Below are 14,903 nucleotides of genomic sequence, written 5' to 3'. Positions count from 1 at the left end.
TCAGGGAGTGTTTTCAGTTTTCTATATTGCGTGAAGGACAAAGGATAGAATGGCGCCTTGCGTTGTATACTACTCAAAAAAGATAAAGAAAACAATGCGATTTAATCCTATTACTAAGTCTTAATTGCCATGACAATGCAGGGCAAGTATAATATAGTAATATGAACTGATGGTTTGGGCTATTATTGACAGGCTCCAGACAACGTTGTGACGTACTCGATTGCTGGCAGTGCAGAGGTGATGAACTGTTTTGCTATGAACCCTCATACAGGGCATCTGACCATTAAACATTCCCTCCTGGATGATGAATGCAATCAGACAGACTATGTGGTAAGTAGCGAACCCACTTCCTCAAGTAGCCTTTATGCTTGTAGAGCTTTAGATAGAACATTTTTGACAAAAAAGTGGGGATGAACGACACACAGTCATCCCATTTCGCCCTCCTAAATTCGCTGCGTGTTGTTTTAAGTCATACGCAGCATGATTCCAACTGTATGGCAGTGGTCTGTAAATAATTAAGTCAGAACCAGACAATCCGTTGATCAACAGCATGAGCATCGATCTACGGAAATGGAATACGATACACGTGTCAACCCAGTCAACGAGCCTGACCATCCGATCCCTTTAGTCGCCTCTTACAATCAGGAGTTACTGAAGGCCTATTCCTACCCACATCTTCACTGTGGCGCGGATGGCTTGAATCGCCACACGCTCAGTACTGAATTGATAAATGGCTCCGCTGTTAGCACACATATTTTTTACTATGCTATTGAAAATATGCTTCTCACTTATATGTTTGTGAGCATTTTGAGAGACGTATATCAGTAATATTGTCACATAGTCATTTCCACACTACTTAATGATGTTGGATAAAGTGGTTTGTGCGCATACCGTACGCGACGGGATGTGACAGTAGGAGCGCATATTTACGTTTCGAAGTTGTTTCCCTTTATCCTGCTTCTAATCATGCAATAGTTTGTCCTGGGGTAAACCTGGACAAGAGTTATCTCCCCTTATCAAATTTAATTTAGGTATGTTGTTTCAACTGGAGATAATGCTGATACCCTCTTCTTGCTTTATTTCTTGTCAATACTGAAATATCTTCATAAAAATCATATTGAATAACATAAGTAAACAGTTTACTTTCGAGAGAACTTTTATTGACGGTGTCACAAGGAACGCTGCATGTCAGACAATTCCATGACTTTTAATTACTTGAATAAGGGACACACTTTTCCACAAAATAATACAAATTTTAGCAATTTCTTCACAATTTAATAGTTTGTGTGTAACCCCCTTAACGGCTTAAGTGAAAACACGGAAGTCAAGAATTAAAACTGATATAAACATTATTTTCTAAAAAAAACCGATCAATTCGCGTCAAGTACTAACAGGTATCAATATAAACGAACCATTCCCATATTTAACAGTTTAAGTGGAAAGTGAACAGTGGCCGTCAGCTTGACGAGAGAACAGAATTAACCACTGACGCTGGAATATCCGACTTTACTATATTGCAGGAATAATATAAAATCATAGTTACTCACCAAACTGTAACGACAGATGCGTGTATTATGTTACATACAAACAGAGGTTAACACCAAGACGTTGATATTAATGTGTCTCTCCACACAGATACAATTACGGGCGATGGACAGAGGGAATCCACCACTTGAAGCAACAGAAGAGACTGTCAACATCACGGTCATCAGGAACAGGTATACCCCACAGTTCATCAACAGCACAGACTCCTTCTCGGTCAGAGGAAATGTCAGCCTAGGAGACATCGTGTACACAGTTACCGCAGTGGACGACGATGAAGTGAGTACCAACGATAAGGTTCAGGACACTAACAGCAGCTTATAAATATTGTTTGGTTGCGTCCATATCTTTCGAGTGACCAGTGTTTGAAGATGTCGCTTGATCGTTGTGTCATTTTGTGACAATATATTAAAGGCGTTATTTTCAATTTTAGTACGCGTTTGGTAATGTCAGCTACGAGCTGAGGGGGGACACAGAGACTTTGACCTACTTCAAGATAGATCCTGCCACCGGAGACCTCATCACCATCGGTGACCTGACGGACAACAGGAACACTCCTCTATTTGTGAGTACTGAGCAGCACAACTGCTGCTACTAATACTACCACAAGTATTGTAATATTTCCATTTTTGTCTCTCTTGTTCATACACTGTATTTAAAATACGATGATGTTTAATTAAATATGTCAGGCGCGTAGCAAGCCAATTGTTACCCAGCTGGGCCGCAAAGCGTTATATTCCGACTGTACTGGGGGATTGCCTTTTAGCAACAATCATGTGTAAGCCCGGGTTTTTACCATAACGGCAGCTACGCTCTCGTATGTGCTCATTTCTGACGCTAGCTGAAAACATTGTCATAACATATTGTGACAGATAGTTAGATGCACCGTAAAGCACGTTGTTCCCTATAGAGATATGGCTTGGATATTACGACGACGCAAGACGATGCTTGCTCACTCACATACTCACTCACTCACTCACTCACTCACTCAAGAAAATAACTGAAAGGACTGCATCGCCTGATCTTACTAATCTTACTGATCTTACTGATCTTACTAATCTTACTGATCTTTCTTCTCTATATCTACTGCACCGTGATGACGACAGCTACTACTGCTGCTGCTGCAACAACGGCTCCTCCTCATTCTCCTAGTACTACTACAACTTTACTTTGTTATTATACCAGGGCGGCGGGGTAGGTTAGTGGTAAAAGCGTTATCACATCAGGCCGAGGACCCGGTTTCGACGCCCCATATCAGTGTGTAAAATTCATTTCTGGTGTCTCCCGCCGTGATATCACTGGAATATTGCTAAAAGCGACGTAAGACCCACTCACTGTTATATCCCCATACAATATCACGACACGTGTAATGAAATAATTATTGTTATTCGTTCCTTACCAGGCAAGAGTTCTTGCGCGTGACGATGGAACACCTCCGCGTGAAAACATCACCATTCTAAACATCAACGTCATCAACAACCACTACGACCCAGTATTCACTCGATCATCATACGACATAACTATCCCAGCATCGACGTCACGCGGCAGCGTGCTCACCATCGTCAACGCTGTCGACCAGGACACGGTACGTTACGATCCGGCTTCACGTTCTGGTAGGTAGAGATATGTGCGATAACATGGGGTCTTCTTCCACATACAGAGACGAGTATGCATGTGCTATAGTTAGGTTCTGTACAAAACAGGGGAGTGTCCCCGTGTGTTCTAATTCAAATGTCCTTCCCAAGCAGTGTTATTTTCTAAAACAGGTATCGGGAAACGGTGATGTAGAATACTTGCTCCAAGAATCCGATAGCTCTAACAATCCCTTCTGTGGCATCGACAGAGAGACTGGGGAGGTTTATCTGTTGAAAGATCTCTCCGGCACATCAGCGTTCAGTGTGAGTGTAATGTAATGCTTTTAGAACAGTATATTATCATCGCACTATGAATGTTGAAACTATACGTCGTTGATTACTTGATACGACGTGATTAAATGGTAACGGTTCCCATTGCACATGTCACAGGTAGATATATTAAACAAGGTAGGCTGCACTTTACGCCAGTGTACAACAGAGACATGTGCTTTATGCTTGTTGTTTTATATATACATCATAACATTAAAAATAGGTTAAAAAAACCAGTGAGATAATAACATAAGGAATGAAACACTCACGCACGCGCTGGCACCTTGTAAGAGACAAACAGAAAATCTACTATTCATCAACTAGATGAAATTAATGCATTTGTACACACATTATGGCTAATCAACCAACATTTTTTTATTGCTAGTGTCAGATAGAAGCACGTGACAAGGCACCTAAGCCTCGATCTAATACTGCACTGGTTAATGTCACTGTTCTGTCTGCGCAACCTTTGACCTACGCAAGGTCCGAAATCAGTGTGACCATCAACGATAAACAGGATATCGGCAGGTCCTTTGCGCAAGTGGCGATCGACCAAACGGTAAGAATTTAGAATTTGGCGAAAAACGTTCTTGCATTTTCGTCACTTAGTACTGTCAGGATCTGTCAAATGTTCCTATATCAGATTAGCCCGACAACGACACTCTTTTCACAAGATGAAAAGACTTACTAAAACACTGGCAGGGCTGTACTTAACATATATGTCAATGAAGCACCTTGTATACCTACCATGTAGATGAGATTGAAAAATCAGGTGCACACAAATCCAGTGACGGGGTAATGAAATGGCGGCGTGAGAAATCTTAGGGGTTTAGCTTTATCTTTTTTCGTTTTCACATTGCATTACTCAGGTTACTGGCATTTTATGAACGTTATGTAATCCGTATTCAGTCACAATATCACTGTCTCTACTCCAGTAACTACATCAGGTCTGTATTGACTTGAGTCTTTTTTAACTAAAAAGTGTTCGTGCTTAATTCTTGATAATGTATTTAAGTATATATCCGTATTATGTGTTGTTTTGAGTTTTGGGATTTGTTTTATTTATCATGTATGCTGTGTTTCTTAGGCAACGGCAACCTATTCCCTGATTGGAACCGGCCGTGCGCCGATTTTCTTTGAAGTCAACGACACAACAGGGGCTATATCTGTATCAACAAAATTAACCTCTGACCCCGATGAATTAACGTCTTATCTGGTGAGTGTGTCTAAAAAATTCAAATGAACATTGTATTAACACTGGCGTCATCGTAGAGGGCTGTTGAAAGCAGTGTGCATTTATGGACGAACGTGGATGTGTATGTCTAATAATTTCGTTGATGAATAGAATGTAGTTATGTTATACGAATTATAAGTACATGTATATTAAATCAGTATACGTTCATTAAAGTCAAAATATACTTTGCACGTGAAATAGTTATGCTATAGCCAATACACAACTAGGTCGGTTGATTGGTTTGTTGTTTAACGCCACACACAGCAACATTGCGGTCTATAGATAATCGAGTCAGGACCAGAAAATGCAGTGATCAGCAGTCTGAGCATTCATCTACGCCAATGGGATATGATGACATGTGTCAACCAAGTCAGACAGCCCCACCCCCTTCGTCGCCTTGACGACAAGCATGGTTTGATGAAGGCCAATTCTATCTTCGGCCTTTACGGACTTATGCATTATTAAGACTGTAGATATGGGCATATGGGAACTGAATATAATTATTGGTTTACTGGAACCAAGGTGTTTCCTGGTGTCATCTTTTCGATAAAATACGCTTTCGGTTTCCTCTCATCTTAAGTTGACACCCGTGAAGACCTCGGTGGGAACTGATCTTCATCAGCTGATTGTGTTTTGAGAGGAAACTAACGAGACCAGTAGTAGTGCTCTCTGACTTGGTTGATGCGTGTCTGTTGTGTATCCTATTTGCGTAGTTCGATAGTCATTGCGTAAATCACCGGATTGTCTTTTGCGAGACTCAATCATTTACAGAAAACTGCCATACAGCGGAAATCTTGCCGCAGCGTTTAGCAACAAACACATGAAGCTGAATCGGTGATGCATAACAAAAGTACTATCCAAAATATACTCCTTTTATGTGTATATGTTGTGAAGGATTATTTTCAGTATATTCACATTTTGCAGAGGGTTCATTAAATAGTGAGATGTGGTCACTCATCGGATTTCGCTTGAATTTGTTGTACTTGTACCTTACCCGCATACGTCAAACTTGCATATGCATTTGCAGTTGTTGGTTGAAGCGAAAAGTTCAGATGGCCCGTCATCAGCAACAGCGTCTGTGAACGTCACCGTCGTGCGAGAGAACAACTACCCGGTGTTCATGCCAAGTCGCTATTCAATCTCTTTGCCTGAGGATACAATACCGGGCACCAGCCTTGTAACAACAACTGCTGTGGACAGTGACGGGGTGGGTGTCAAAACAACATCGGGCGACATCATATTATCTCGAATCTGTTATCTTGAATTATATATTTGATTATACTCGTGAAGGTCTACCCGGGGTAGAATAGGCCTTCAGCATCCCATGCCATAAAAGGCAACTATGCTTGTCGTAAGAGGCGACTAACGGGATCGGGTGGTCAGGCTTGCTGACGTCGTTGACTCATGTCATCGGTTCCCAGTTGCGCAGATCGATGCTCACTGGATTGTCTGGTTCAGACTTGATTATTTACAGACCGTCGCCATATAGCTGGAATATTCCTGAGTGCGGCGTAAAACTAAAATCACTCACTCACTCCTTTTGATTGCCTTAATTCTTCCAATTATGAAATAGCGTTAGATCAAAGTCCATAAGGGCATGGGACGTACTGTCTGTTATGTCCACATTTTGGGAAATGCGAAGTACCTGTATGAGACCATAGTTTCAAAAAGAATTCCTGGGTAAAGTTGCAACAGCAATTTGTCTATTTCTGCAACAGAGTTAAAGGTTAGTGATTCAGCTATGAGTATATGGCTCACAATAAAATTGACTGTGAACGATTTCACCCGAGTGCACATGTGTACACATTGTCACGGGTTGACCTTCGATGTGTTGATGTCACGGGGTGAACTTTGATGAGTGTTAATGCCACGGGTTGAATGTGAATGTGTGTTAGCGTCATAGGTTGAACTTGGATGTGTGTTGGTGTCATTTTCTTTGTTTGTCAGGTTACATGTTTCTGTTGCAGGATTTGATCCTGTACAACATCACTGGTCCTGGGAGCGATTTGTTCTTCATGCACCCACTCACAGGAGAAGTGTTTCTAAGGACAGGTCTGAAAGAGGCCACAAGCATGAGATACCAGGTAGACAGCTTGACGCTGTGGTTAATGTCATCTTCTTTCTTACTGTCAGCGTCTTTTCTCTAACCCTGCCTGGAGAGTATTCACAATAACCATTTACTTGTGTATATCAACTTTTCATGTGCATGTCAATCATTTAACTTTCTAAATAACTATTCAAATGTGTATATCATTGGCCTTTTTGCTTTCACTTTCACTATCAAACATTTTTCGGGGTATATCAATCATTCAACGGTACACATCTATGTATATCGACCATTCAGGTTTGTATGCCATTCACCTTCATATTTCAGCTATGCGTATCATTCACCTTTGTATATCAACCCTTTACGTGAGTATATCTGCCATTCACCATAACTAACCCAGTTGCCTGTGTATTCAACCGTTACAGTGTGTGTATTTCATGACTTCGCCTATGTATATCAACCATTCACCTGTGTATTTCATTATTTCACGTGTGTATATCAAACGTCCAGTTGTATATACGAATCATCTACCTTTGTTCGTCAACCAATCACATATTTATATACCAACGACTGACTTGTGTATATCAAACATTTAGCTGTGTCCATCGAGCACCTATATCTTGTTGCATTCAAAATATGCATGACTCTTGCTAACCGATTGTTCACACGTGCGTGGCAACAATATGCATATATCTGTCTACCGAGTATCAATACATGCACCTGTGACTATCAGTCATTTGCCAAAAGTGTCCCAAATCGTTTCGAACGTACGTCTGCATACAGTGTATAGTCTATACTTGCACATGTCTCGAAGGTAATGATTGATAGTTTGGATGATATTTCTGAAAATAAATAAATAAATAAATAAATAAATAAATAAATAAATAAATAAATAAATAAATAAATAAATAAATAAATAAATAAATAAATAAATAAATAAATATCCCTCTAACTGACTAGCACCGTTGTACTGTCCTGTTATCTAGACATGAATCTTTTCGAGACAGGATCGCTATACATCCAATGTCATCAGTACATTCTTGAAGCATGGCTATCAATAGTCATTTAAATCACATGGGTTTACCTGTGCATTGTCTGTGCTGCAGTTGAGTCTACACGCCCGCAGCGTTGGTGTTGAGGAGCCAGAACCGATGGGAACTCTCATTGTTAACGTTATTCGGGATACAAGTGCACCTTTCTTTATTGGAACCCCCTACCTGGCAACCGTCCGATTCTCAGCATCTTTGAATGACACAGTGAGGCGGGTGGTCGCGCAGGATCCTGACTTAGACGTACGTTTACCTGGTGGTAAAATAAATGTATTTAGTGTTCAAGAGTAACACATTTTTTGTATTGGTTGATTGGTTTGTGTTAATGGAATCTGGACCACACAATCCAGTAATCTACGGAAACGAGACACGTTATCATGTGTCAACAAAGACAGCGAGCATGGTTGACAAACCATGTTTAGTGAGGGAGTCAGTCAGCTCGGTTTAAGGCTCAGTGACGTGGCTGACGTCATAGGATCACATTTGCATAGATCAGTGCTCATGGTGTTGATCCTCGGACTGTCTGGCCCAAACTTGATCACTTACAGTCCGGCATTAAACAACAAACTAACAAAAAAAAAAAAAAAAAAAAAAAAAAAAAAAAAAAAAAAAAAACAAGCGGCTCGGGTTAACACAGCTTTGCTCAGCATTCACCCTTCAAGATCCGAGTTAGAATATTGGCCTTCAGTAACCCATGCTTGTCGTAAGAAGCGATTAACGGGATCGGATGGTCAGGCTCGCTGACACATGTCATCGCTTCCCACTTGTGCAGATCGATGCTCATGTTGTTGATCACTGGATTGCCTTGTCCAGACTCGATTATTTACAGACCGCCACCATATAGCTGGGATATTTGCCGAGTGCGGCGTAAAACTAAACTCACTCACTCACTTGAACTTCATTCATGACGTATTAGCTTGATCAATGAGGAAACCCGAGCTGATGTAGGTTTCAGGTGTTTTCCGCCTGTGTGACGCCTACGGGCACATCTATGGTGTCGGCATACCTAAAGCCATTATCGGGGCAAACCGGGATTCGAACCTACTCATCTTGTGGCCCTTAAGCTACAAGACCCTGTATAACTCTTTTTGTTTCAGGGAGTTCTGAAATACGATGTTGGAGGACTATACTTCAAGGACAAGTTTGCTGTTAACACTCAAACAGGGGAGATCACCGTGATCGATAACCTGTCACGTGATACAGAGACCTACAGGGTAGGTGCTATTTATGGCTAGACTATAACTCGTGTGCCACAAGACATGAGAAAATGGAAGATGAGTTGCATACCCTGGCTAGTTGTGGACAAAAAGTCAAAACGGTAGTCCAAAGGATGACATGAAACCCACACCTAGCCGGCTGTTGTTGATAGCGAAGTTCTTTGATCAACCCCGAGAACCCCGAGACCCCGAGAACAAAAACGCGATACGAACACCATGAATGTATGACACGTTTTTTTGTCTTCAGAGCTAATTCCTACTCCTTCATCAAGTGACTGCAGAGTCAGTACAAAGAGTGATAACAGATGAAATATGTCTATACAATGCAAAGGGAGACTTACAAAGAGTGATAACAGACGAAACATGTTTATACAATGCAAAGGGAGACTTACAAAGAGTGATAACAGACGAAACATGTTTATACAATGCAAAGGGAGACTTACAAAGAGTGATAACAGACGAAACATGTTTATACAATGCAAAGGGAGACTGTACAAAGAGTGATAACAGACGAAACATGTTTATACAATGCAAAGGGAGACTGTACAAAGAGTGATAACAGATGAAACATGTTTATACAATGCAAAGGGAGACTGTACAAAGAGTGATAACAGATGAAACATGTCTATACAATGCAAAGGGAGACTGTACAAAGAGTGATAACAGACGAAACATGTTTATACAATGCAAAGGGAGACTTATAAAGAGTGATAACAGACGAAACATGTTTATACAATGCAAAGGGAGACTTACAAAGAGTGATAACAGACGAAACATGTTTATACAATGCAAAGGGAGACTTACAAAGAGTGATAACAGACGAAACGTGTTTATACAATGCAAAGGGAGACTTACAAAGAGTGATAACAGACGAAACATGTTTATACAATGCAAAGGGAGACTGTACAAAGAGTGATAACAGACGAAACATGTTTATACAATGCAAAGGGAGACTTACAAAGAGTGATAACAGACGAAACATGTTTATACAATGCAAAGGGAGACTGTACAAAGAGTGATAACAGACGAAACATGTTTATACAATGCAAAGGGAGACTTACAAAGAGTGATAACAGACGAAACATGTTTATACAATGCAAAGGGAGACTTACAAAGAGTGATAACAGATGAAACATGTCTATACAATGCAAAGGGAGACTGTACAAAGAGTGATAACAGACGAAACATGTTTATACAATGCAAAGGGAGACTGTACAAAGAGTGATAACAGACGAAACATGTTTATACAATGCAAAGGGAGACTTACAAAGAGTGATAACAGACGAAACATGTTTATACAATGCAAAGGGAGACTTATAAAGAGTGATAACAGACGAAACATGTTTATACAATGCAAAGGGAGACTTACAAAGAGTGATAACAGACGAAACATGTTTATACAATGCAAAGGGAGACTTACAAAGAGTGATAACAGACGAAACGTGTTTATACAATGCAAAGGGAGACTTACAAAGAGTGATAACAGACGAAACATGTTTATACAATGCAAAGGGAGACTGTACAAAGAGTGATAACAGACGAAACATGTTTATACAATGCAAAGGGAGACTTACAAAGAGTGATAACAGACGAAACATGTTTATACAATGCAAAGGGAGACTGTACAAAGAGTGATAACAGACGAAACATGTTTATACAATGCAAAGGGAGACTTACAAAGAGTGATAACAGACGAAACATGTTTATACAATGCAAAGGGAGACTTACAAAGAGTGATAACAGATGAAACATGTCTATACAATGCAAAGGGAGACTGTACAAAGAGTGATAACAGACGAAACATGTTTATACAATGCAAAGGGAGACTTTACAAACAGTGATAACAGACGAAACATGTTTATACAATGCAAAGGGAGACTGTACAAAGACAACAACATATATAATTACGATGCCAATAAGATTAGATTAATGCACAAATATTAATGGTTTGTGATGACAATACCTCGATACGAACGCCGTTAATTTTACTTCAGCAAAAAAGTAATATATTTTCAGTCTCAGCGCTCATACATTGTAACATTTTGTGAGAGTAACGTTCCTGTTCACACTGATACCACAATCATATACCGACTTGTCTGTATGCTGTATTGTTTGTATTGTGCAGTTGATTGTGGTCGCCTACGACAGTCGCTACCCAGAAAACAAGGCCTCAGCGACTGTGACGGTCAACGTAAACATCAACCCCAATACACCAGCTTGCCAACCATCCTCCATTCGTACAACCGTAACCGAAAATGCCGTCCCAGGCGACGTCATCGCTGACGTCAATGCAACGGATGCTGATGGGGTAAGATTATGAATCATATAGGTCAAATACGCTGGTTGAAAAAATGATTACAGAATGTTCCACGTTTTTAGACGCGATGTTTACGATAGAGGTGACTGTAAAAGTGCATTATTCAACGTCTCGACTGCTCTGGTGGCCATTCGTTATAGACTTGATATGTGTACAGGGAGCGGACTTCAACATTTCCATTTGAAAGGAAATATCATACATGTATCCATTGCTCGATGCTTCTTTATGCCTGTACACCTACACCATATGCTGCATTTTCAGGATTATATCACCTATAGCTTTGCCAACAGTGACAGAGAAATCAGTGATCAGTTTTTCCTTGACCCCACAACCGGGACGGTGTTCCTCAGACGTGCCCTCACGAATAACAGGACGTCATACACATTCTCAATACGTGCAGCGGACCAGTACGGCAAGTATTGTGTTGCATTGATGTCCGTCCCCGTTTCGTCCGATACGCCACCAATATTCATCAGAAGCCCTGTCACAGTGTCTGTTTCGGAAAATAGTCCACCCGGGGACTCAGTTTTCGAGATGACTGCGCAGGACAAGGACTTGAAGGTAAACATATCCTTATCCTCGGTATTTGTTTTTGTCATTTGCCTTGAGACGAATTTTAAGAAGATGTTATCGTTATTATTTAACCCTTTAAAGACATTTAGTAATGATCAGTTGCTTACAGTGGCTTCCTCTGGTACATTCTCTATTCCTCTACATATAAATAACCGTTTATGTTGAAGTTTATTTTGCCAGAAAGAAGCTTGTATGAACTTATCCTTTTCAATGAATCCATACTTGAAGCAAATCAATTTTGCGTACATAGCAAAAATACCTCTCTCACAACGCTTAAAGAATGTTGTTGACCAGAATATTTCATTTGAAATCTCTGTTAAAAGCAGACTTTCGGAGTATCCAGTGCCGCGACTGTTTGTGAAACTACAAACTTAAAATACAATGATGCCATACAATACTGTCCAACAGGGTTCTCTTGCATACGAGATAACGGGACAACTTAACGCACCGACGTTCTTCGAAGTGGAAAGAAATACAGGCTTGATCAAACTTAAATCCTCCTTGAAACATTCTTTTGAGTCAAGATTCACGGTAAGTGACAGTTACATACAAGCTGACAAAGACACCGCTTTTAATGAGTAGCAAAATTATCCTCGGTCGACAATGCGGTTGCACAATCTTGTATTTAAAATTTGTTTTTTGTATCTGTATCACATTATGTATTTAACTCTGGATATGTCAAAGTCACGCCTGTAACGAACTACCATATTCATATACAAGCAGTAATACTTAACGCTTTTCGACTTATGGACATTTATGGACACTTATTGGGTTTTCACATACGAGATGATTCGTACAACGCGAGATCTTGATAGCAGTCTTTTGAGTTTATGTTGTTTAACGCCGCATTCAGCAATATTGCGGCTATACGACAGCGTCAGTAAATAATTGAAACTGGACCAGACAAACCAGTGGTCAACATCACGAGCATCCATCAACGCAATTACGATAAGATGACGTGTGTCAACTTAGCCAGGTATCCTGACCACCCATGACAAGCATGGGTTGATGAAATCCAATTCTAACCCGGATCTGCAAGGGTTGATGTCCTGTATGAGGGTTTTGGATAATGAATGCATGTTCATATATGTCATATATGAGTCCAAATATGTCTTTGACGGCGTACATCGATAACGTTTTGTGTACACCATGTCTTTATTATATATGTGTGTGTTCATCTGCAGTGATGTCGTTGCCCTTGGCACATATAAACGCATCGAGAGTTTTGCTCATGGTCATTAAATTATAGTCTTGGTCTAAATAGTCCATGCTCTTCTATCCACTCCGGCACTCGTTGGTTCACCAAAGATCTTAATTCCACGATGCCGTGGAACAAATCACGGCGGACAAGTTAAAATGAAAGTGGAGCACTGATTCAAGATGCATGAAATCACACCCTACTCATTGACTTTGCCTGCAGATCCTGGTAGCAGTGTTTGACACTGCTGCCCCCACAGTGGTCACTACCGGGACGGTACAGGTAAACGTTATCCGGAACATCAATGGACCAGGCTGGTTGTCGTCGTCGTACAGTGCGACCATCACGGACATCACCCCTGGTGGCAGCGACATCTTGAATGTCACAGCCGTGGACAACGACGGAGTAGGATGATGATTTGATTGATATCTAAATGTGTTGACATCAACAGTTTGTAAAACCTCGTTCTGGTGTCCTCCGTCATGGTCTTTTGATATATTGTTAAAGCGACTTAAAGCCGAATTCACTCACTCACTCAAATCAGTGGTAACAAAGAATGCACTGAACTGTATTCATACTTGGAAAGACCTAGCTCTATTATTTTTCTATGTTCCTACAAGCAAATGTACTGTAAGTCCCTATGGTCCCTAGTATGGTGATCTACCTTCATTTGGTGGTGATGTATAGCCCGTATTTAAAATTGTTCTGTCCAAATAATGATACTAGTCTTAACTTTCCACACTAGTTTTAATTGTAATTGTGGTATTGCTGTCCTTTGACGACAGGTTTTATAATATGTACTAATTTCATTTCAATATCAAACTAGTTCTCGTCACGATATGGCTGAAATATTGCCGATGTGACGTTAAATTTTACATCACTCACTCACTCACTCCTACATCCAGAACTTTCATACAAATTGTGCTTACTTATTAAATACACTTTAAATCATGTCTCGTTTCATTATCATCCATTTAAACAGGACATCATAAGGTATGAATTTGCCAGAGGCTCAAACACAGACTTTTTTCGAATCGACGTAGACACTGGCACCATTAGTCTGCGGCGCTCCATGTCCGCCGATACAAGTGGACGTCAAGTGTACATAGTGAGTACAACTCGGTATTGTACTTACATGATAGCAGCTATACGTTATTATACATCTAGATATCCCTGTGGTGCACACCCAGAGGAATTCCCAGAAGGCGTGAAGAAAATTCATCTTGAAAAGTTTAAAATCCTGCACGATGCCATGGTTGTATCAACAGTGATATGACGCGACACCGGTATTTGTCTTCCTTTCTCAATTTGTCAGTACATATCTGCGTGAAGCCCTGGCCTATATTACGTCCGAACAAATTAATGCTAAATACATATCAAAAGTGGGTATATGAATAATGTTATTTTCATAACATTATCAACAGGTAAATACATATTCAGTACAAGTATGCCTCATGTGGAGATTGGTAACTCGCTGAGACGATTAACAAAAATTAATTAATAAGGAGAATATTAATGTACGATGTCAGAGGTTTAAATATCTGTTATCATTCCAGCTTCCATTAATTGCACGAGACCAGAGAAAAGTTGAGAAAAGTGCCACCGCCACAGCCACCATTAACGTCCGTCGGGACAGCAAGCCCCCTGCATTCGCTAACACTCAGTATACCTTGACAGTGGCAGAGTCGTCTCCTGTCAATACTACCATCATCGCTGTCTCCGCGGTCGACACAGATTTACAGGCAAGAACAATCTTAGCACAATACAGTCTTCACCTTAAATTGTCTTCTTCGCATTTGCACAATCAAGGTTTTAGGCTGTA

General features: G+C 40.4%; 1 protein-coding gene across 1 annotated transcript in view; it reads left to right on the top strand.

The window, feature by feature from the left end:
• Positions 1 to 14,903, top strand: part of LOC137284654 (protocadherin Fat 4-like) — an 83,940-nt gene that overhangs the window by 35,018 nt on the left and 34,019 nt on the right. Inside the window, exons 23-39 of the mRNA XM_067816552.1 lie at positions 193 to 330; positions 1,636 to 1,821; positions 1,976 to 2,107; positions 2,945 to 3,127; positions 3,309 to 3,440; positions 3,832 to 4,005; positions 4,534 to 4,662; positions 5,708 to 5,887; positions 6,648 to 6,764; positions 7,834 to 8,019; positions 8,874 to 8,990; positions 11,119 to 11,301; positions 11,572 to 11,871; positions 12,292 to 12,414; positions 13,304 to 13,486; positions 14,064 to 14,189; positions 14,638 to 14,823. Of these exons, the coding sequence (XP_067672653.1) occupies positions 193 to 330; positions 1,636 to 1,821; positions 1,976 to 2,107; positions 2,945 to 3,127; positions 3,309 to 3,440; positions 3,832 to 4,005; positions 4,534 to 4,662; positions 5,708 to 5,887; positions 6,648 to 6,764; positions 7,834 to 8,019; positions 8,874 to 8,990; positions 11,119 to 11,301; positions 11,572 to 11,871; positions 12,292 to 12,414; positions 13,304 to 13,486; positions 14,064 to 14,189; positions 14,638 to 14,823 (2,775 nt within the window). The remainder of the gene's footprint in view (positions 1 to 192; positions 331 to 1,635; positions 1,822 to 1,975; positions 2,108 to 2,944; positions 3,128 to 3,308; positions 3,441 to 3,831; positions 4,006 to 4,533; positions 4,663 to 5,707; positions 5,888 to 6,647; positions 6,765 to 7,833; positions 8,020 to 8,873; positions 8,991 to 11,118; positions 11,302 to 11,571; positions 11,872 to 12,291; positions 12,415 to 13,303; positions 13,487 to 14,063; positions 14,190 to 14,637; positions 14,824 to 14,903) is intronic.

Source organism: Haliotis asinina, chromosome 5 (assembly GCF_037392515.1).
Source record: "Haliotis asinina isolate JCU_RB_2024 chromosome 5, JCU_Hal_asi_v2, whole genome shotgun sequence".
In the NCBI taxonomy this organism is placed as follows: domain Eukaryota; kingdom Metazoa; phylum Mollusca; class Gastropoda; order Lepetellida; family Haliotidae; genus Haliotis; species Haliotis asinina.
Note: the sequence above shows the minus strand (reverse complement) of the source record. Positions and strands in the feature narration are given on the sequence as shown.